Raw genomic sequence first — 22,380 nt, 5'->3', positions numbered from 1 at the left:
TCCCTGTACAGAAAAACCGCTACCCAGCAGAAGGAGAACACAAGCTAGAAACACTACCTGTGTTGTCCATGACTGCGGTGGAACTTGCCAACATCCAGGTAAAAGAGGCCTCCTCTTCCCTCTTCTCCCATCGCCCCTGCCTATAGCTGTCAACCTTCCCTTTTTTGTGGGAAATTCCCTAATTTAGCGCCGTTTCCCACTGCTTCCCGCTGCTGTCCCGGATTGTTAGATATCCCATAGACTGTACCTGGGACAGGTGAGGCTGCTGATCCCTTATTTTCGAGGCTGCTGATCCCTTATTTTCAAACCTGAAAGTTGACAGCTATGCCCCCGCCCACTGGAAAACCAGTAGGTTCTCCTTTGCACCACAGCTAGTTGCCTTAAGCAAAATCTCTCAAAGTGGCTGCTTTAGGGAATACAGGCTTCCCATGGCTGGTCTCACTGGCCCCTCGCAGTAGCTGCAGTTCTCCCACTCTTTGTAGGTTCTAGGTTTCTGCCAGGTTTTGTGGCTCCGGCTCCCTCACACAGACAGCCTGAGATGACTCCCAGGCTGCGTACACATCTTACAGCCACGCTTTGTACACGCTGTACATTTAAAGCATGTGGCCTGTCCCAAAGAACCCTGGGGACTGTAGTTTGCTCAGGGTGCTGGGAAGCATTGCTCTGTTAACTATAGTTCCCAGGGGAAGCCGGGTGCATTAACTGTGTGGCGTCCAACTTCTCTTGGCATGACCCCCATTTAACAGAGCTGTTTCTTGGTTCCCCTCTGCAGCTCCACTCACTCCAAAATGGCTCCCTGGCCCCAATGGTGCACCCAGATTTTCTATGTGGGCAGAGGAGGGGAAGAAACTTGCCTTATCAGATCTTTGGTACTGTCTGCACTGATTGGCAGTGGCTCCCAGGGTTTCAAGATAAGAAATCTCTCCTGCCCTACCTGGAGAGGCTGATGATTTAACATGGGATCTTCCCCATGCTGTAACCACTAAGCCACAGGCCCTTTCCCTAATACGGTATATTTCCAGAATACAGTGGTACCTCGGCTTAAGTACTTAATTCATTCTGGAGGTCCGTTCTTAACCTGAAACTGTTCTTAACCTGAAGCACCACTTTAGCTAATGGGGCCTCCTGCTGCCACCGCACCGCCGGGGCACGATTTCTGTTCTCATCCTGAAGCAAAGTTCTTAACCCGAGGTAGTATTTCTGGGTTAGCGGAGTCTGTAACCTGAAGCGTATGTAACCCGAGGTACCACTGTATATGCAGACAAGGCAGCCTCTACAGGTGGCCTGCTTTCCTGCCCCACCAAAGTTCTTTCTCATACAGCCCCTCTCTGTCATGTTCCTCTCTCCTCCTCCTCCTGCAGGTCTCTGTGGGTCTGGCTCGGCTCAGCTCCGACTTGCAGTGCTACCAACGCCATTTTGAGTGGCTGCGGAGGGCAGCCCCACTGCTGCTGAGGCCCATGGAGCACGACATCACCACAGTGCACAGCCGGCTGGAACGCCTCCTCAAAAGACTGGAGCACCTGGTAAGGCTTTGAGAGGAAGGAACAAATCCTGGGGGGTGGTCCCAATTGTGTGGGGTTGGCTAGATGCACCTGCAAGGCCCCTTCTGGCTCTATGAGTGCTTCCAGGCTGTGATGCTTTGGGGTGGGATTCAGTCCATACCAGCAAAATCAGATTGTGGGGTTATAATTGGTTGGGAGGTCTTGCACAGCAAAATGGCTTCCCCAAAAGATTGGACTTTTTGCTGTAAGGAAAGTGATGGGGGAAATGCACTGGGAAGCCTGGGGTGATCCTTGCATTGTCACCTTAGGAACATAGGAAGTCGCCCATCATCAGAAATAGGGAGGGGTTAATATGGGCTACCTGTGAGCTTCTTTCCTTGCTCCACAATGTCACAACTCACCCGCTTGTCTGCTTCTACCCCAGATGACCAAGCTCAGCCTCTCACGGCCCAACGACCCCCTGCCAACCCTGCCAGCCCACGGCACCCACTGGTCTGTGGTTCAGGCAGGACACGCCATCGTCCACTCATTTCACCTCTACCTGGACTGGGCATCTCGCGTGCTGGTTCTGATCCGGAACAAGCTGTGAACGGCAAAGAAACTGAACCACCATGGGTATTTTGGAAAGCCTTCTCACGGACCTGGAACTCTTAGATGCTGCTTCAGCAATACCGGTGGAGGAGGGTGCAAGGAAGGAAAGAAAGTCTATGAAACAGGGCACCCCTGGATTCCTCTTCTGTGGGGTGCTGCAAGGGGGGGATGCTGAGATCTAGGGCCCACTCACACACCCTTCCTACTCTGTGGGGGGTGCATCGTGAAACAAAAAGCGACTTCCCTTGCCCTTGGAAGGACTCATTCTCCCTCAAGGCTTGGGGAAATGGAATGGGGAAATGGGGGCTTCCCCTTCTTCCAAGGACATTTTTGCCCTCTCCTGCTCCCTGTTAAGGGAACACTATAATCTGTATGATAAGCATTGATCTGTGTCAAGTATCAGAGACCCCTTATAGGTATAGTCGTGGTGGATAATCTGCCCGAAAAGCACCTTGCCCACCATGATTGTTCTTTCCCCAGCACTAGATTTTGTGCTGCAGTCTAGGGCGCCCTCTCAGCTTGTGCCCCAGGGGACTGAGCAGTGTGTGTGAGAAGATGCCGCAGTTCTGTAGGCCGCGGAGGGGAGGAGAGGATTCATTGAAGGTGGGAGGCTTGACCTCTCATTGGCAGCCATCCTGATTTCATCAATAGCCCTTGCCAGTTTCTGTCCCTTGTCCACCTGCAATCTAGTAGCACCCCAAAAGTGTGGCCACAGTCTAGCACAGAACCAATGGTTTTCAGCATTCCTCATATAGGGTGTCACTGCACCACACACACGCATATGGGTTAATAGGGTAAGTCAGGGTGGTTGCTGTTGTCTTTTTAAAGACGCTAACTATTTTAAAGATAAGATAGCATAAAGGGCGTTGGACACAACATTTAAAGGGGGCATCATTCCCCATTCTCACACTGCAAGGCAATTCTTCTTCTAAGATGCGATATCATGCATGTCTTGTCTAAAAGCAAATGACGTTTGCTTTTTATCCCCTTTCAAAACTATTGTTACACATATGCAGATTTATGCAGATTTCATCAGTTAATTATAGCTGGACGATCAATCAAAACTCAAGAGACAGAAAAGCTTTTAGAAGTTTGAGGCACCTTTTCTGAAAAGAGATGTTCTTGTAGTTGGTAGTTGCTTTAGGCAGTAATGAGTCTTACCTTTTGTTTCAACCATAGGCAAAAAAAATCACACATAAAACAAGCCATGTTTTTGTTAAAAAATAATTTCATTGGGAAGGAAAGTCAGAAAGTCGAGATTGTGAAATTAATTTTCATGCTCCTGAAAAAACAACTAATCATCAAAAGTTCAAGGCAGATTTGTTTACCAGCAGCACCCTCTGCTGGATCGTTTTTGTCAGCCCAGCCAATACTGTTGCCGCAGTGGGATACAAAAAGGACCAGTTAAAAAACAAAACAAAACAAATTTCACCTTCAAAAGAGTTTTTGAATAAAGACTATTAACCCAATACGTATCCTTCTGAATGTACCCATTTGAATTTTGGCCAAACAGTTCTATAAAATGCATTGATCATAGAATCGTGGAATTGTAGAGTTGGAAGGGACAGAGGGTCATGCAACCCCCAGTCATGCAGGAATATCAGCGAGAAAATGCATTACAGATAGCGATCCATCTGCTTAAAACCTCTGCTTAAAAACCTCCAGGAATGGAGAGTCCCATCACCTCCTGAGGAAGTCTGTTCCACAGCCAAATAGCTCTTACTGTCATAAAGTTCTTCCTGATGTTTAGTCGGAATCTGCTTTCTTGTAACTTGAATCCATTGGTTTGGGTCCTACCCTTCGGAGCAGGAGAAAACAGGCTTGCTTCATCTTCATGACAGCCTTTTAGATATTTGTAAATGGCTATCATATCTCCACTCAGTCTCCTCTTTACCAGGCTCCATATCCAACTCCATATCCAACTCCCTCAACTGTTCCTCGTAAGGCTTGGTTTCCAGACCCTTCATCATCTTGGTCCCCCTCCTCTGCACAACTTCCAGCTTGTCAATATCCTCCTTAAATTGTGGTGCCCAGAATTGGACTCAGAACTCCAGGTGTGGTCTGACCAAAACAGAATAGAGTAGTACTATTTTTGATGGAGAAGTTCATCCCATTCTTGATACCCCTTCACGGCTGTAGTTAACCCTCCCCACTCCTGTTTCAGGTATTTATCATGAGCCCTTCATTGCTCCACAGTATTTATAAAGCCATTAGGTTTCTTCCTTGTAAGTTATTATTATTTTTTAATTTATTATCTGTTACAAGTCTGGTTCATTTTATTATTATTATTAATTATTATTATTATTATTATTATTATTATTATTATTGTCATCATCATTGTGTTTATTATTATTTTTATTATATTTTATGAATGTTATTTTATTTTGAGCATCTTCCAAGTATTTATTGACCGGCTCCTCTCTCTTTCTTTATCTATCTCTCTCCCTCCCTCTTTTCCCTTTTTTGTAATAAAAAAGATTTTAAAAAAGATGGGGGGAAATAAATTTGAAATAAAAAAAATTAAATGGATAAAAACAAAAGAGCTGTGTTTTTAATATGAGAAGTGATCTAAAACATATAATTCAATTGTCGCTCATACAACAACTACTATTATTCAGACAAACAGCCAACGACGGTTTCCGAACCCGGCATTTTGGAGCTGCAAGTGGGAGGCTAGCTGTGTCAAAGCAGAGCACCCAGCTACAATAGCACTTTACCTGCCATGCCACCAGGGTTGTTTTCCTCAGCAAGCCTGGCAGTCGCAGAGCTTTGGGCTTCTAGGCTGAACTTCCAGCCTGCATCCAGTCAGCTCATCTTAAGGGCCAATTCCTGTCTCCAAAACCCCATAAAATTTGGAGCTTGCTCCTCACAGTCCACACCACACATTTCAAGTACCACAGTCATGGCTTCCCCCAATGAATGCAGTCTGCTGCTGTTTGTTAAGGGAACTGCAATTCCCAGAGAAGACCGATTATTAAACCAATCTGGGAATTGCAACTTTCTTTGTGGGTGGAATAGTCCAGCAGCACAGGTTCCCCTCCCTCTGTGACACTTTATTTATTTATATTTACAATTTATATACCACGTTTAATCTTCCAAGCAGCTCGAGGTGGCGTACATGGTTCTCCCTGTCTCCTCCTCACAACAGCCCTGTGAGGTAGGTTAGGCCAAGAGGCAGTGACTGGCCCGTGAATTGAGCTTCATGGCTGAGCAGGGATTCAAACCGTCGCCTCCCAAGTCCTCCTTTCCAGCTTTGCTGGGCCTAGAAAGCAGGGCTTGATGCTTGATGAATTTACCCTCCCCTCTTCCCTCCAGCTTTATAAAACGAAGCAGACTGACACTGATTAATCCTTTAATTTATTTAATCAACCAGAAATTAACAACTCTTGATCTTCTCATTCCCCACACACGGGGAGATTATATGAAGCAAAGCCGATGAGATAAATCAGGAGAGCTGCAGACGGGTTTTGGGGGGAAGGCGTGTGGGGTGGGGACAGTGTTGAGGGGCCATGGCTGCCATCAGGGGGGCCAGGGCTACGACGCTGAAGGAGCCCAGAGCCTTGAAAAGGAGCCATAACAGTTCAGTGCCTGGTTGAAATGGGCAATGTGAAAACAGGGCAGGGCAAGACCTATTTTACTACTCAAACATATTGTACACGCCACATACATAAAGACACTTGGGCCTCGCTCGCTGACATCCCCTCAGGATGTTGGGGAGGCTATCAGAGTTGTTAGGGCGCTTTCACAACAGAGAAAGCTGGGGTTTAGTGTATACGTGTGCTCCAGGCCTTGGTTATTGGGGAAAAGTCTGAAGTCTTTATGACACTAGCTCAAAACGCCTCCTAACAGCAGTGAGAGAATAAGCCAGCTACATGCACCACAAAACAGGGAGCTGCAGGAGTTTCTGCTGACCCTGGGATTTGTAGATAGGAATATTTGATGGGAATGAAGGAGAGTGGGAATTTTCCTTCTCAAGAATGAAACACGAACTGAAGCAGCCCGGTATCTACCTTTGCGAAGTGCAAGCTGACTAATATACTAGTAACCTTGTTTATAGACAGGCCCTATGCAGGATTAGTGAGGAACAAGTCCAATATGCACCGCAAACAACCTTGGATAAATAAATGGTTATATACAGCCCTTGGTGTCAACTGACGGTGGATACACACAATTCTACTGCAGCCGCAAGCAGAAGGCAATCCTATTGGTTTCTACTAACATAAGTGGGTGCCGCAGCACCTAAATAACAAGGCCGAAAGTTTATCGTAGTGGCTATTTCCTAACTAGCCACAGCCCTCACAGAACATGCCAGAAAGCATAAGAGGGCCTCAAAATTCACGGAGTCACAGTGGGATTGGGCCAAGATCTCCTGCCACACTCCCCACGAGCAACTGCAATGCACAATCTGAGAGGTATCCCCCATGATCTGTGGCCATATGCCAGAGGCATGTTGGCGCCTAAAGAAGAAAACATCCGAACAGCATTTATGGAATAAAATCGGGACACACAATCCTCTGGGATTTTGTCATTGGGCAAAGTGAGGCAGCCGCCTCGGGCAGCTGATTCTGAGAGGTAAAGAGACAGGCCTCATCGTGATCCCTGAAGTTGCCTTCCTCAGGTGCCATGGCAGATGCTGCCCCTCAGTTTTTAAGAATGATTCAAATGCCAGTGTATTGGCGGGGACCATCTTGTCCTTTGCCTTAGAGGGGAAAATCTCATGGCCAGCTCTTGGTGTTGCCTTGTTGAACCAAAGGAGCGCTCCACAAGAATGCAACAATATCATTTCACAGCTTCCATTTATTCCTATGAGGTTCCTCCACAGTGGCTTCCTAATACATTTCACCCTCTGCGTTTGACCTGCCCACCTCCCACTCTACCGCCCCAAACTCAACACATGAGGCAGCTGCCTCCTCTTGCCTCCTGGTAGGGCTGCCAAAATAATAATAATGATGTCTTCCCTGCCCTACCCCCCAAAAAGTAACTGCTTGTACAGTTTGAAATGGGCCTGATCCATAGGTCTGCTCTCGCCCTTTTACCCAACCTAAAAGTCATGGCAACCTCAAAGAACCAATGTTTCCACAGGTTGTGAAATGGCCATAGGTTGCCTAAGCAGAGGGAAGGGCATATTTGTGATGGGACAAACGGATGGATGGGTGAGCAAATGGAAGAGAAGGGATGTGATGGTGGGAGGTCTTGTTCTCCACCCAACATCCTCTCTCTCTCTCTCTCTCTCTCTCTCTCTAGCATGGCTCCCCGTCATCCTCGTCACCAGCATCTCCACTGTGACCTCCTGCGAGCCCAGCATACCCTCCCGCGTAGGCCTTGCGCCCGCTGCAGGGAGCCATTGGGCCCGGAGGGCTAGGGGAGAAGTCTAGAGAGTCACTAACGCTGAAGATATATTTATCCCAGAGGAAGCGTTCGAGGTCAGGGGCCAGAGCGGGTGAGCCGGGACCTCTGCTGCTCCCCATTGACGCCGTGTGCTTCTCAAAAATCCGCCGGCGGTACTTGAATTCCAGGATGGTCTTGGTGTAGGTATTGAGGGTCAGCACAGAGGCTGACATGCAAAGGGTGAATGAGAGCCAGGCCATGCTGTGGGAGAGAAATTGGGGAGGGGGTGCAAAGGGATGCGTCTCAAGGTCATTCTTGCACTGCCAAATCTATCCAGTTCCCCCATGATAACTGACTTCCCAAAACTCCTTTTCCATGTATACACCGGTTCTTACACAATTCTTCACCCATTCATGTCATGCAGCCTTTCTCAACCTGTGGGTCCCCAGATGTTGTTGAACTACAACTCCCATCACCCCTAGCTAGCAAGGCCAGAGCTCAGGGATGATGGGAGTTGTAGTCCAACAACATCTGGGGACCCACAGGTTGAGAACCGCTGAAAGGTAAAGGCAAAAAAAGGTACCCATTCATGTACCGCTCCTTCTGTTGGTGTCTAGATAGCTGGAAGAGGACCAGCCTAGACCAAACAATAAATGAGATGTTATGGGCTGCCATCCCATAGTCAGTGTGTTCAGTGCTTCCGAACCCTCTCTTCTTCACCCTCACAGAAACCTTTTGACATCAACAATCCAACCAACCAAATATGATTAGGTATTTCCAAACCATGGGTTTTTGTTCCATAGGCTTCCTTTGCTTATGACGTCGGACACCAGATGGGGAAACAGAGGCTGAAAGATTTGCTCCAAAGAGCAGAGCTAAAACAAAATTGGGGTGGGAGGAGGGAGTGTCAAACAAATGATTCAAATTCGGGTTTGCTTGCAAAAATGCAAATGCAACAAATTTAGGGGTTTTAGTGGGGCAGGGGGAGGGGACAAAATGGAAATTGGGCACATTGCTACTATATAGCATGGGGTGGTGTTATAAATAAGGGAGATTCAGTCTTGGATTCCATGCTGGGTGACCCCCAAGCAGCTGTCATAAAAAATCTGAAAAATCCCAGAATGAAGAGGCAGAAGGAGCAGCATTACTACTGATGGGGGCATGTGTCATGTCGAGCCCCAAGTCCCAACCAGCAAGCAAGAAGTAGCAGAACTGCAAAATAACCCTAATATGAATGGAACCCCGAACACAGGTTCTCAGCATAGCTGTCAACCTTCCCTTTTTTTGCAGGAAATTCCCTTATTTCAGCGCCGTTTCCCACTGCTTCCCGCTGCTATCCCGGATTGTTAGATATCCCGTAGACTGTCTCCGGGACAGGTGAGGCTGCTGATCCCTTGTTTTCAAGGCTGCTGATCCCTTATTTTCAAATCTGGAAGTTGACAGCTATGGTTCTCAGGTCTAATGCTTTCAGTCACAATAATTTACTGTCCACTCATCCAGTAACTTCTCCCATCTTATATTTCTTCTCTTCCACCTTTGTCCATCATTCTGTCTCTCTTTCTCCCCTCTTTCCACTTCCCTTCCCATATCCTCTCCTCCTTTCATCTTTGGACAGAGCAACAACTCTACTCTCAAATGCAAATGCCAACACCCAAAGTGGCTGGATTCAAAAGGAAAGGGGGCTCCTGCACCTTTAAGCTACAGCTGGTGAAATTCCTGATGCTATGCTTTAATTAAAGGTGTAGGAGCCCTGTCCTGGGTTGCATTTACCCTACCCACACCCCACTCCTCTCCCATGCTGGCTTTACTCACCCAAATGACCAGCCATAATACCATGTCTGAGGTCTCCAGTCTTTTGGTCCCAGGTTCACAGCCACCTGAAAGACGGTCATGTACATCATATGGGCTACCATGCCCAGGAGCCCTGTTGGGAAGGGGTGGTCAGAAAGATACTCAGAATATGCCCAGCCACTGTGCGCTTACTTCCCTTGGGTACCACTTTCTGGGGTCTGAGCTGAATAGGAGCAGAGCCATGGCAGCCCAACAGAAAGCAAGTTTGACAGACTTGAGAGATTTCACTTACAAGTGTAAGGCTGTACATTTCAGAATCCTGGTGTCTGCTGCCTCGGGCAGTCACCACACTTTGCCTAATGGTAGGGCCGACCAATCCCTGAAATGCTGTTTTACTTTGCTTGGGAAACTGTGTCCTTGAGAAAAACACTCAAACTTGAGATTCTATCCCTACCTGAAAGCTTAAAATTGTACATTCTAGAGAAAGCTATACCAAGGCTTGATCCTGCTGAATACATGAACTGACAGGCATTTGTGGCCCGGCTTAGCTCATGGCTTCAGTATTTCACTGTATTGTTTGCCTCTAGCAATGGACACACACTATTGATCACATGCTGGGAAATGAGGCCAGCTACCTCGGATTACCCTTTACAAAGCTGGCAGAGTGCCTTGCTGGGCACCACATATGAATAAGAAATGTTGTGGTGGTTTTAATTTATATCCCATCCTTCCTCCCAAAAGAGCCCAGGGTAGCAAACAGTCTTTCGGCCAGTGATCTCACGGTTGCCAGGAAGCGTATCTTTCAGCTATCAAATGTTTGCGTATACAGGAATGTTTTAAAATTCCTCTTGAAACTCAACAATGAGGGAGACAGACACAAACTCAACAATGGTGGAGGGCACCACCACTGAGAAGGCCCTGTCATGGACAAGCATCAAGCAGGCAGTGGCCAGTGCTTGCCCCACCAAGCATGTGCAGTAACCTTTTCAAGGGGGGGAAGATGACACATTACACACAAATGGGTATAAAGAAACTAGAACAGTTTGGGGTTGCATGGTTTTGTTTTCATTTTTGGGGCTTCAACCTTTGCCTGCCACCTGTTTCCCCACTCAAAATCACTCCCCAAATACTTTTCATTTAAAAAGAGAGACTTCCTTGTACACATTTAGATATAATGTGAACATGATACAGGAATGACTGGACCATGATCTCTAGTACTATATGGATGGGGTTTGGGTCAGTGGTGAAAGTCCATACAAAATGAGAGAATCGGAGAGTCAGGGACGGAGATCTTTAAAGCGTTAAAATCGGGATGTGGAAAATATGGAAACGAGGAGAGGCAGGGCGGAGATTTGAAGATATGCTTCAGAGGTCCAGACTATGGGGAGCCCCGAAAAATCAACAATTATAATTTGGTCTTTTTTTATTTTAGTATTTTATTTTAATTGGATTATGATTGGATATATTAATTGGGTGTTTTTATTGAAAAATTAATAAAAATGATTTTTTTAAAAAGGAAGTCCATACAAAATGAGTGTTAGGTCTAAGTGCTAGTGGGAACCTAGTGGGGAAAGTAGCTGACTACTGGAGGTGCAGAGTAGATCGAGATACCTGAGAGAACGGTGATCACAGCCGCAAAAGCATTGATCTTGAGCCCATCAATGAAGTTGGCATAGTAGACGGCATCCAAACACATCAATAGGAACCCCACAGTCAACAGGATAATATAAAGGAATTCGGAGGCAACAGAGAGCCACAGCACCCCTGGAAAGTAACATGGGTGGTGAGTGGGAGATTATAAACAAGCTATATGTCTCACAGGACGCGAGTGGAGCTGTGGGTTAAACCACAGAGCCTAGGACTTGCCGATCAGAAGGTCAGTGGTTTGAATCCCTGCGATGGGGTGAGCTCCTGTCCCTGCTCCTGCCAACCTAGCAGTTTGAAAGTGTATCAAAGTGCAAGTAGATAAATAGGTACCGCTCCGGCGGGAAGGTAAACGGCGTTTCCGTGCGCTGCTCTGGTTCGCCAGAAGCAGCTTAGTTCTGCTGGCCACATGACCCGGAAGCTGTACGCCGGCTCCCTCGGCCAATAAAGCGAGATGAGCGCCGCAACCCCAGAGTCGGCCATGACTGGACTTAATGGTCAGGGGTCCCTTTACTTTTACCTTTATATGTCCCACAGAGTCTGGGGAAGGGCCGTAGCTCAGTGGTAGAGCACCTGTTCCCCATGCAGAAGGTCCCTGGTTCAACCCCCAGCATCTCCAGGTAGGGCCACTGCCAGTCAATGTAGACAAAACTGGGCTAGACGGACCAGCAGCTTAACTCAGCATAAGGGCTTTCCCGCTTTCTCCAGGCACAGGCCTGGGCATTAACGCTCCATGTCAAAGCACTCTTGTTTTCATCCTGGAGCTTTCCCTGTGAAAACCTGCTCGACGAACAGCAGCAGCTTCCTAAATTCCTGTTTATAACACTTGTGATGTTTTTAACATGTTGATAACACATGGCAAGCCTTTGGGATGGAGTTAACTCTACAATGAATCAGTTCATACATAATAAATAACTAAGGAGGAAAAAATAGTGCTCAGCCTCATTACTTGGTTCGGCAATAATGAGTATCACAGTGACCTGTTTTGTAGGCACATTTAAACTGCGGACTTCAATTGATTTCATAGTCGTTCCTTCTCCCCGCTGAATCGTGGAAGCTGTAGTTTGGGGATAGAGGAAGATCTCTAATGGAATCCTCACCAACTAGATTCACAAGATTGTTTGGTGTGGGGGACACATGACGGTTGGTATAAAGCCAACTTTTGTAGCCGGGATGTAGAAGAGAAGAGAAACAAGAGGAACACAGAAAACTGCCTTATGCTGAATTGATTGGCAGTAGCTATGCAGGGCTTCCCAGCCCCACCTGAGGACACCAGGGATTGAACCTGGAGCCTTCTGCTCCATGGATGCTCTACCACTGAGCTGTACTCCTTCCCTGTGAGTTAAAGGGCTGTGGAACACTGCATATCAATTAGAAGTATGGTAAACAGAGAGCAGGGGTTGGGTTTCCTATTTGTCATTGAAATTAATGTAAAATATTCAATGCTGGAGTAAAACGTTCATGCACAACAAATAGGTCCAATGCAAGTATTTAGCATTAAGCTCATATTCCAAAACTGCAAACTGGTTGCCAATATTGTAAGATATTTCAAAGATGTCATCCTTTGCTCCAGTACTGCAGGGTATGGTGAGAGTTATGCCCATGTCATTATGATGACCTAAGTGGCCCCCTGCCGTATCTGGAGTATAGGATTGTTCAGCCTGAGTTATTAATTTCAATAACTTAATTAGCTCCCAGGCTTTAAATAACACTCCCGTGTCAAAGGTTCCATCTGTGATTTCTGAGTGTTTGTGAAACATACGTCTAGCAGTGGGCAACAGATGCAATACTACATCATAATATTTTATAGGCACTATGGGATGCACATAATTTAAAATAAATAATAGGAGGTCCAGAGGAAAACCTAATGCACAGAAGTTTAAAAAATATTGTGCTGACTACCAATGTCCAGTTTCTGCCCTATGCATTTCCACTATGGTGGTGGGTTTTATGGGGGGGGTTCAAATTTTATTACAAAAGCCAGTCATGTCCAGGAAGTGGGTAGCTCTTTCATGTACATAAGTTTAGCCCTCTCCTCTGAGGAAAGGTTCAGAGCTGGCAGCCATCTCTGCTTCTAGTAGAAGTGAATTCCATAGTTTAACTATGCCCTTTGTGAAGAAACACTTCAGTTAAACTATGGCATCCGCTCCCACAAGAGGAGGCTTGGATGTCTGGAGCAGACAGGACTCAGTCGGATGAGCCACTGGTATGTCTCAACATAAAACAGCATTATTAATTCTGCCATTTCCCGTTTGTGTTTGCACCCTTAGACAAGATGGCCTGTTTTGCCCTCCCCAAATCTCACCTTTCTCCGACTCGGGGGGCAGCTCAATGAAGCTCCGGCACTTCTCCTCTAAAAGGGTGGAACAATGAAAGAAGACGGCGTCAGTTTATCCAAAGGCTGGTGCTGATCGCAACAATTATGTCATTCTTCTGTTTGTCAAGATTTCCTTCTCCCCTCGCAGCAAAAGAGGGCTTCCCACTCTTTACTCCCCATCCAGGCTTGGAACGCACTTGTCTTTTAAACTGCAGGTGGCTTCATTTGAGCCAGGATGCAGCCCCAGGACCGGGGGGTGGGGGGAGGTGAGTAGAACAAACCCAACTACATATGGGGTGGATCAGGAATCCAGATCTACACCACTATTTTAAAGCACATTTCCCCTACAAAGAATCCACAGAGCTACAATGCCAAGTGTCATGAGCAAGCTACAGTTCCCAGGATTCTTCAGGGGAAGTTGTGCGCTATAACTGCATGGTGTGCATGCGGTCTGTTCTGCATGACCACTGGCCCTAGATCACAAGAGATGGAGACCTCATCTCATTCTGCTCCTCTGCTGCCCTTTGACAGCCACCTTCCACATCCCCACCGCCAACACTCTTTCCCTTTCCCTCTCTTGTCTATCTAACAGGAGAGGGGCTTGTGACCTAGCTGTCAAAGTAATAACAGCCGTCATAGAATCTGCTCCGTCTGAGATGTAGGCTGGTTTCGTACCTCCGTGATGCTCCTCACACGAGAGCCAGAAGCCCGTGTGGAAATAGCGGAAAGCGTACTTGTCTTCGCCCGTTTCCCAGATGTACTGGACCACGTGGGGGTCCATGGTCACGTTCCCATCCATCGTCTCGTTGCTGTTGATGGGCACGCAGTTCCCCTTCTTGACGGCCGAGAGGCAGGGGGGCTTAACCACCTTGTGGGTCCCCTCACACCAATAGCTGGTGCAGAAGGCCGAAACGGAAAAGCAGAGGGCCAAAGAGTTGAGGCCCAAGGAGAGCATTGAGCGGGACCTTCGGCTCAGTTTAATCATCGTCCCTGTTTTCCCAAGAGATGTGAGGATCTGTCTGTTTTGCGGCCTGAAGTTGCACCCAAATAATTTGAATTCGCTCACAATTCCCAGAAAACTATGTTCTACTGTTGGATAAATCTGCTGGTTCCTTGTTTCAGTGGAGCGAAGCCAATTCTGAACAAACCTCCGTTTACAGAGAATGCCTCACTTTTGATCATGATTTTCTCCTCCTTATTCATATGCTGTGGCCCATCCAATATGCCCACTATGAAGGAGTACACCACAAAATGGTGTAATCATAATTTGAACTCAGCCTGGGGTTCTGTTCTTATTAGGGACTAGTTACTTGAGGAGTGCTTAAGAGCCAGGAGGGTGCTGGGACCCAAGATACCTGAGGTCTCAGAAAGAAATTAGTTTGAACTAATGAACACAAAAGGAGCTTGGCAGCATGATTCCTACCTAGACCTTCCAGATTTTGATTAATGATCTGTGTAAAAAGTAATTATTAGTAGGTTGCCTAGTTTATGCTGAGTACTTTAAAAAGAACTTTAAAACACACACACTGCTAACCTTCCCCCTTTTTATAGCTATATTAATTAATTATTAACAACACCCATTCAAAGTCTTGTTAAAAAGCTGTTGTAGGCCATTGCCCCGATTAAACAATCTTCCAAATTAAAATCTTAAATCCCTTAAGGTTTGGTTTGGTTTTTTAAAGTGATGGGTTTAAAGTCAATGCAAAAAGTCTTTTAGAGTCCACAAAGAATTGCAAACCATCTCTTCCAAACAGACAGAGTAGAAATAGTCTAAACTTTAGCCTAATTGCTGCAGTCTAAATGCTGCACAGTAGCCCTTCTGAAATAGTTTTAAAGAGTGAAAACCTCCCCATTAGGGTTGGGGTGTCAAGAAATGTGGACACCCAGCTTCCCCCTTTTCTAGCAGCTCAGAGGGGACTGTATAAACAACTCTACAGTTTGTCACGAGGCATGAAGTGATTTGAGGTTTGCCAGTTCTGCTTGTCTGCTAAGAGGGGAAAGCTCTGTGAGCTTTCAAAGGCCTCGTCCACCCCTCAAATTCAAGCCCCTGAGAAGGAGGAAAGGAGTGGAAAACCCAGCCTGAAACCCTGACTCCCCAAAATGACTTACTACTAGCAAGTTCCGTTATCTCGCGCACCCCTCTTTTCCCTCTAGATTGGTACCCCTCAGTGGTATTTTTGGGAGTAGCCAGATTAAGGCGCAGTCTTCACAACCCACAATGCCCGTCACTTGTGGTGAAGGGGCAATGCTTAGAGTTCTAGGTTCTGCTCACTCAAAAATCCAACTAGCCCTCTGAAATGCCCCCTATTTTTCATTCAGATCACTCCATTTAAGAGTTTCCTTCTGGCCCTCCAATTCTGTTAGAAACTGTCTTCAGATGCGGCCTGTCTGTCTCTGCCCCCTAAACCCAGTCAGTCAGCTGTGTCCTTTTGGGATCAGACAGCTCCAAGGGCTTTTTGTTCGTCCTCCTTTAAGAATTATATTCTAATCCACTTTCCCTCAGGCACGAAGGAATCCAATCTCTTCCCTTCTGTCCTGACTCCATCGCCGCTTTCCTTCAAAAATATCCTCCAATTCACGCTTGCAAGTTTGCAGGGTGATTATTGTTCAAATACACACTACAATTGCAAGAAGACACAAGTTTGCCGTGCCGATTCTCTTCAGGGTCTTGAGATCTGCCTGGCCAAACAGTTGCCTGGAAAAGGATGATAAAAACCCAAAGTTTGTGCAAAGCTGAAGAATAACAGGCTGAGAAAAGAAAAGGAAGAGAGAAAGGGTTCTTTCTGGAGGTACTTTTGTCAAAGTTGTCTGGTGAATCTCAACCCCCGTGGAAGCAGCACTGGGTTCAAATAGAACAGGGCCTTTCGGTCTGTTGCTAGAGGGAGTTGAAAAAGTGGGTTCTGAGGAAAGCTCAAAATGCCATCCAGCAGCAACAGAAGGAGACAAGTGTCCACTTCAGTTCCAAATCACCCAAGTGGAAGAAAAGACCTGATGTTCAACACCCAAGTATTTTGATCCTCTTTCTTCCCCCAGGATAGGCTGCCAAACAGATTCAAAAGAACATCATTCACGAAGAAGGTTTCGCTGGAGTAAGGTTGTTGCCCCGAGTTCTTCAGCTGACCTGGTGGCTGGAGATCAACCCCCAAACATCAGATTTGGGGCCCACACTTGCACGGCCATTGGAGAGAAGGTCTGGAGTTCTTTCCTCAGCAAAGAGACGGCACCCAGCGCATGTCCACCCCAAAGGTTTCAAAGGAGCCAAGGACCCCTCTGCAGGCGAAGGAAAGTGCCGCTCCCAAGGGCGCAGTGTGCAGCTTGTGAGAAAATGCTCCCCAGATGCTGCTCAGGAGGGAAGAATCAGGAGGTGCTCTCCAATCCGGCTGTGCAGAGTGGAGAGGTGGCATAAGCAGTGTGATAAATGAGCAAGCGGCGGAGAGCTCCGGCACCCTCCAGCGCGGCACCGTCCCCGGGGGATAGGAATCAGGCGGAGAAGTGCGGTGGCGGCTGATTAAAAAACCTCTTCATTAGTGCCAAGGGGGCACCAGTGCCAAGTGGTGGGGATTAGCATCTAATAAAGGGGGAGGGCAGGGGGGAGGGAGGGGGAGCATCTCCGCTTTGGTCTTCCCTTTCTGCAATCGCCCGGCTGCCAGGAGGAGAGGATGAGAAATTGGATGCGGAGATGAAGGAGCAGCTGGGGTCAGAGGGGATGGAGTGGACACGGAGGCAGAGAGAGACAAAGAGGCTGGAAGGCTGACAAGGGCTTGTTGGAGGGGAGAGAGGGGAACGGACGCCAACAGGAAGGCAAATTGTATGGAGATGGAGGGGGGATAATGGGGCACGGATCGATCAACAGTGGAAGACGTGCACGTTAATGGGTGGATTGATCGATGTCACACACACACACACACACACACACAGAGAGAGAGAGAGAGAGAGAGAGAGAGAGAGAGAGATCATTATTTCAGAAGTGAAATATTCCCCCACCACCACAACAAAATCTGGATCTTCAGCACTTGTATGTGTGTATTAATGTATGTAAACAAACAAAACAAATATTGTGGGCAGATGGTACCAAAGAAATGCAAAAAAAGTTCATAGTTGTAGCTTTTCATTAATTTGCTTTTCACTGTCATATTTCACTCCACAGAAAATATCTATTGGCACGGAAGGATTGTGGGTGTGGAGAGGAAGGTGTGGAAAGGTAGAGAAAGACTGACCAGTGGACAGGCCAATACAAAGAAATGCTTTATGTTACAGGTGTCTATATATGAGAGAGAAAGAGGTGTAGATTAGTGAATTGACAGGCAGGAGATATGGCGATCCCGTGGAAAGGGGAAGAGCGAAAGAGAATTTCAGTCTGCCCAGCACATTCTATTTCCTCCTTTGCACGTACAATTCCTGTGCGCCTTTGTGCCCTGTGTGGCCCCATCTCGCACGCCCATCCTGCTGTGTCACCCTGCCCCGGGTTCACAGTCTTTCTATTTGGGACCCTGTGTCTCTTGGGATTAACTCCCAGCTGGCAATAAGGAGATTTTTTGTGTGTCCCTTTCATTAAGAGCAACACAGAGAATCAAACCACTTGCACCACAGCCGGCACGGACTTAAAACACAGCAAAGTAATTAGGACACAGAGGATCTAGCAGGATGGGCTGGGAGCCAGAACTCCAGTCTCCAGGGTTCTCAGAGAGAGGGGAGGGGTACGCCTGCTGAAATAACAGCAGAAAACAAGCAGAAAACAGGGATGTGTGGGCTGAGGGCGCCCAAGGTTGTGGTGGGAATAGAATCTAGTCCCAGGATTAGAAGAGGCAGCAATTGGATGACCAGACGGACACCTCTGTATCTTTAATGGTGTTGTGTGAAGAAGGTGGTTCTGTGTGTGTAGCAAGGCTGAGAAACATCTGCGGCGTAAAAAAGCTGCCTTCTAAGAAGCCAGACCATCTACTGTCCAGTTACTGCCTGCACAGTGTTTCAGATAGACATCTACCTGGAGACGCTGCGGACTGGATCAGCGACATTCTGCCTGCAAAGCATCCACTCTGTTATGGCCGCTGGAGACTGGTCCATTAGGGTAACTGGAGCACTGCTCCCCCTCCCCCAGTCACCCACCAACTTACAACCAGTCCAGAGGGTAGCACCCGACTCTTAACTTCTTTCTCTTCAGTGTTGCTCTGGTATGGGCCAGTAGGAAGGAGGGTGGGGACAAAAATAGCTGGTTCCCCTTGTCATTGGCTCTAGCTCCCTCTACTGGTTGTCTCCTTGCCTTTCACCCTACCAGTCTCATTGGTTATGACCCTCCCCTGCATGAATTCCCTTTTTTATACAGCTATTTAAAGTTCCTTTGGATTCCTGGGTTGCTGTTGTATTGAGAGGGAGTTTAAGAGAATAAGGAGAAGCTGGGGGCCAGGAGGACCCTCAAGTTCTCAGGCATCTTATAATTATCACAGGAAAAGACACTTCCTTACTGTTAACACCAGTGTCTAACGGCATTACTTGTTGTGATTTATGGGTCACTATTCTTCTTCTTTTTCTTCCCTGCCCTAGGCTTTTTGGGGTTGAGCAGGGAGGGAACTGTAGGCAAACAGTTTTGGAGACAGGTGCCACATGATGGGGGGAAGCCCACTGAATGCCCCACCAGCAGCTTCAGCCTCTCCCCTTTGGAAGGCACAAGTAGTAATCATCTACTATATGTATTTCGGAAAGTTGGTCCTCAGTTCTCTATGCATCTGTGCACGTCTTAAGAGACCATAACCAAATCTGGCATGATGGTTCCTGAGATCAATGTCATGTGGACTGACTGGTTGCAGAGGAGTGGTGGGAGGCACCAGCTGAGGAGCCCCCATGAGAAGAAGGCTCTGTGCCAGCGGACTGGTGATGGGTCTCGATGCGTGGTGAGGTAACAGGGTTTAGTGGGCAGGAAGAAGCTGTGGCAGAGAGCAGTTCAGAAACAGAGGCAGGTCAAGAGGCAGAGTGCAGGCAGGCTGCTGAAGAAGCCAGGGAATCTTCCTGCTCCGTCTGTGACCAGCTCCTCCCCATCTCTGGTCTCCCAGAACACAGAGGAATGAAGAGGGCAGAGCAAAGAGAGACAAGACAACAGAGCCTTAGGCTGCTGGGGAAGGAATCTGGGGAGGAGTCTTAGAGAGCGGTGTATTTTGTGGTTTTGTATCTTGATTTTATTCTGTGTACTGCCCTGAGACCCCCGGGTATATAAATTCAATAAATAATAATAATAATAAGGTGGGGACCTTCAGTCTTCACAACTGCCTCATTGGGGCAAGACCTACTGCAAAGAGTCGCTGCAATTGATAGGCCTGTGTTGTTTTGATTTCTTTGAATAAAGAGTTAGCTTCTCTGACACTGGGTGTTTTATTGCTGACTTGCTCCTGACTCTGGCTCCTGTCAATCAAGGCATAGGTCTGGATACAACTGGATGCCATTTTGAATCAAGACAGCAGACTGAACCTTTCAAAATAGCACTTATTTCAGCCACTGGTTTCACAGCGCTGATTTTTGGATTATTAGAATTCCCAAGCAATTCTGGGTATGAGGCTCCTAATCACTAATAAATTTTTTCAAGGACAGAGGCATGTATGCTCTGGATTTAATGTTATGGAGGGGGAAGAGAGACCCTCTTCAGCTGGTGAAGTGTATTACTTCAAAATGTGCTTAGCCGACCCAGTTGTACTAGGGGCCTTTCTGCTCCCTCTGCTGAGCGAGGATCCTGCCCTGATGGTGCTACTCATATGTGATGGAGAGGGAGATCAAGGAGCTGTTCATATAGGGATCCATTTCTTTGCTGCTGTAATGCAGCTGGCTCTCAGGTACTGAGAGCCCAGCTGTTTCCAATGGGAGATTCCTCAGAGTTTTAACAACTGCTTGTCAATAAAGTTCAAATAGACATCTACACCAGACATTTAAAGCACATTGCATCACCCCAAAAGAACCCTGGGAATTGTAGTGTACTATAATTCCCAGCACCCATAACAAACTTCAGTTCTCAAGCTTATTTGAGGGAAGCTTTAAATTTGTGCTTTGTGTATGGTATGGATGTGACCACAGCAGCCATTTCCCAAGGAAATCACATCCACTGTAAGAAATTCACCACTTCAAAGCTCAGGCCCATCCTCAGGCAAGTCATGACCTCCCAGCTGGGGATTTCTACCATGGCACTGAGAAGCTCCCACATACATCTCTGAACTGTCCAGGAGGGAGACTTCTAGGAAGATTGCCACCTTTTCCCCCTGGCACTGCTCTAGCGTTTTTAAGATCAGCTTCATCTGGCAAATACTTAGCAGGATGATGCTTTTCCTGGAATGAAGATAAAATAAAGAAGAAAGTTTGAGCTGCTAAAATTCCAGTTAACAGGTTGTTATTAAAGACATGCTTTAAAAGTCCACAATCTTCCTTCCAAGAGGCATTAGCATGTATTCTTAAAAGGTTACCATTAGATCTGAGGGAGAGAGGGGGGAAGAGTGGTGCAGTGGTTAGAGTGTCAGTGTAGGACTTTAGCACCCCAGCTTGAAATCCCCACTCAGTCATGAAGCTTTGGACATGCCACTGTCTCCCATCCTAACCTACCTTGCAAGGTTGTTGTAATGATAAAAAGTGGTGGTGGTGGGCAGAATGATTTATGCTGTATTGAGTTCCTTGGAAAAGGGGGATAGATATAGATAGATAGATAGATAGATAGATAGATAGATAGATAGATAGAGATAGATAGATAGATAGATAGACCCACCCACCCACCCATGAATCCCCTCCACAATAAATTTAGTAATTGTGAACACCACAAATAAGCCCACTTTAGCAAAAGGGTATGCATCTTCATTTCTGCCTTGCTTTATCTCAGTCATATTGTCAGGTGCCAGAATTATCCCCAGTGCAACCTGAAGCTGCTTTCGGTGTCTGTTCTGTAAGGTTGCTTCCAGACAGCTTACATGGAGCATTCCTCTTCATCGGTTTGCATGGAATGCTGCCTGTTTACTGAGCGTTCATTCTGAATTGTTTGTCGGCAGGTCCTACCACGTTGCATCAGGAAATCTGGCCCATTTTCACACCCAGTTGCTTAGCGTAAAAAAATAAATAAATCCAATGTGACAGAGAGGGAAGCATTTTCATTCCAAATCAACTTGAACTGTGCTAACCTGAAATTGCCCAAATGTGATTGCCCTCCTCGTGAAAGAAAAAAGCAACGTCTGGTGGGGCGACGTCTACAGAATTCCCCTTTAAATAGCAAATCCTGAGAGCTAACCGGGGGGGGGGGGGGAAATGATGCATTAAAATATAATTGCCAAGAAATCTACGATCTAAGCCCCAGGCTTAGAAACTGCAAGAAACCAAGGACTCCAACCCCTTTCTAATCATCCCCTCCCCAAGTTAGCTCCTTTCGGTCAAAAACTAAGTCAATGTATCCAAAGTATTTTGATCAACACTCAAGACTGCACTTATTGATAATATCCACTGAAATATCTTAAACTTACTGTTCAAAGTACCCTTCATAGGCCCCCACCCCCGATCACTTAGGACTGCTCAGCAACCATTGAGCTTTTGCGTACACCCATTCAATTACCTGTTCACAGACATTAAGTCGTCCATTGATGATGACAACGACAACAACAACAACACTTTTATTATTTATACCCCGCCCACCTGGCTGGGTTAGAAGCAATCCAGAATCAACAGGCAAGATAGCACAAATAAAAATTGTACCCAAAACCCTCTGGTGCAGGAGCCAAAGTCCAAGAAAAGGTCAGAAAGCATGATCTCCCTTCTAGAAGGTGGGAAAGGAAGCCCCGAGCTCCCCCGGCAGAGGCAGAGGAGCACTGTGCACAGATACGCACACACCAATGTTGTTGTTTTTTTTCAGCCCATGACTTTTGACAACATCGCCATCAAGAGCATAGCAGCAAGGAGCCACGAGGAAGGCTCAGGAAGGCGGGGAACAGCCATGTTTCGCCAGTGGGCATCTGGGCGGCAAGGCATGTGCTCACGGAGAAGGTGTTCAGCCGTGGAATGAGAACCTGAAGGAAAGGACATGTTGTGAAATTAACCATTCTTCAGGCATGCACAACACACACATACCATTAAGCTGCTTTTCTTATTACTACTGTTATGTTGTGGGTGAACATATCAGACGACACAGCGATTCTTCAAACAGCTCTTGTTTATTCACAGGCCAGGACAGAACTGAACTGAAGGGTTCAGTCAGCT

The 22,380-nt window shown here is 46.9% G+C and overlaps 2 protein-coding genes across 13 annotated transcripts in view; one reads left to right on the top strand and one right to left on the bottom strand.

The window, feature by feature from the left end:
• The window catches only part of IL11 (interleukin 11), a 70,325-nt gene extending 65,794 nt beyond the window's left edge, over window positions 1-4,531 (top strand). For all 10 annotated transcript variants that reach the window (XM_080977837.1, XM_080977843.1, XM_080977842.1 and 7 more), the window contains 3 exons: window positions 12-98; window positions 1,362-1,523; window positions 1,927-4,531. In XM_080977837.1, coding sequence (XP_080833963.1) covers window positions 12-98; window positions 1,362-1,523; window positions 1,927-2,091 — 414 coding nt within the window. In that variant the 3' untranslated portion in view covers window positions 2,092-4,531. The remainder of the gene's footprint in view (window positions 1-11; window positions 99-1,361; window positions 1,524-1,926) is intronic.
• A 906-nt stretch (window positions 4,532-5,437) lies between these two features.
• Window positions 5,438-18,436, bottom strand: LOC308461676 (germ cell-specific gene 1-like protein). Of its 3 annotated transcripts, none has more exons than XM_080978793.1 (6): window positions 18,158-18,436; window positions 13,849-16,933; window positions 13,162-13,209; window positions 10,824-10,976; window positions 9,234-9,345; window positions 5,438-7,682 (listed from the first exon to the last, which is right to left on the bottom strand). In XM_080978793.1, the coding sequence occupies exons 2-6, from the start codon at window positions 14,156-14,158 to the stop codon at window positions 7,334-7,336; spliced, it is 972 nt and encodes a 323-aa protein (XP_080834919.1). In that variant the 5' UTR covers window positions 14,159-16,933; window positions 18,158-18,436; the 3' UTR covers window positions 5,438-7,333. The 3 variants fall into 3 exon arrangements, with proteins under 3 accessions (XP_080834919.1, XP_080834920.1, XP_080834921.1); XM_080978794.1 differs by having other exon boundaries at window positions 13,849-15,868; XM_080978795.1 differs by having other exon boundaries at window positions 13,849-15,868; window positions 18,288-18,429.
• Window positions 18,437-22,380: the final 3,944 nt, after the last annotated feature.

Source organism: Podarcis pityusensis, assembly GCF_964106645.2.
Source record: "Podarcis pityusensis genome assembly, chromosome: 13".
NCBI lineage: Eukaryota > Metazoa > Chordata > Lepidosauria > Squamata > Lacertidae > Podarcis > Podarcis pityusensis.
This window is presented reverse-complemented; position numbering and strand designations above follow the sequence as displayed.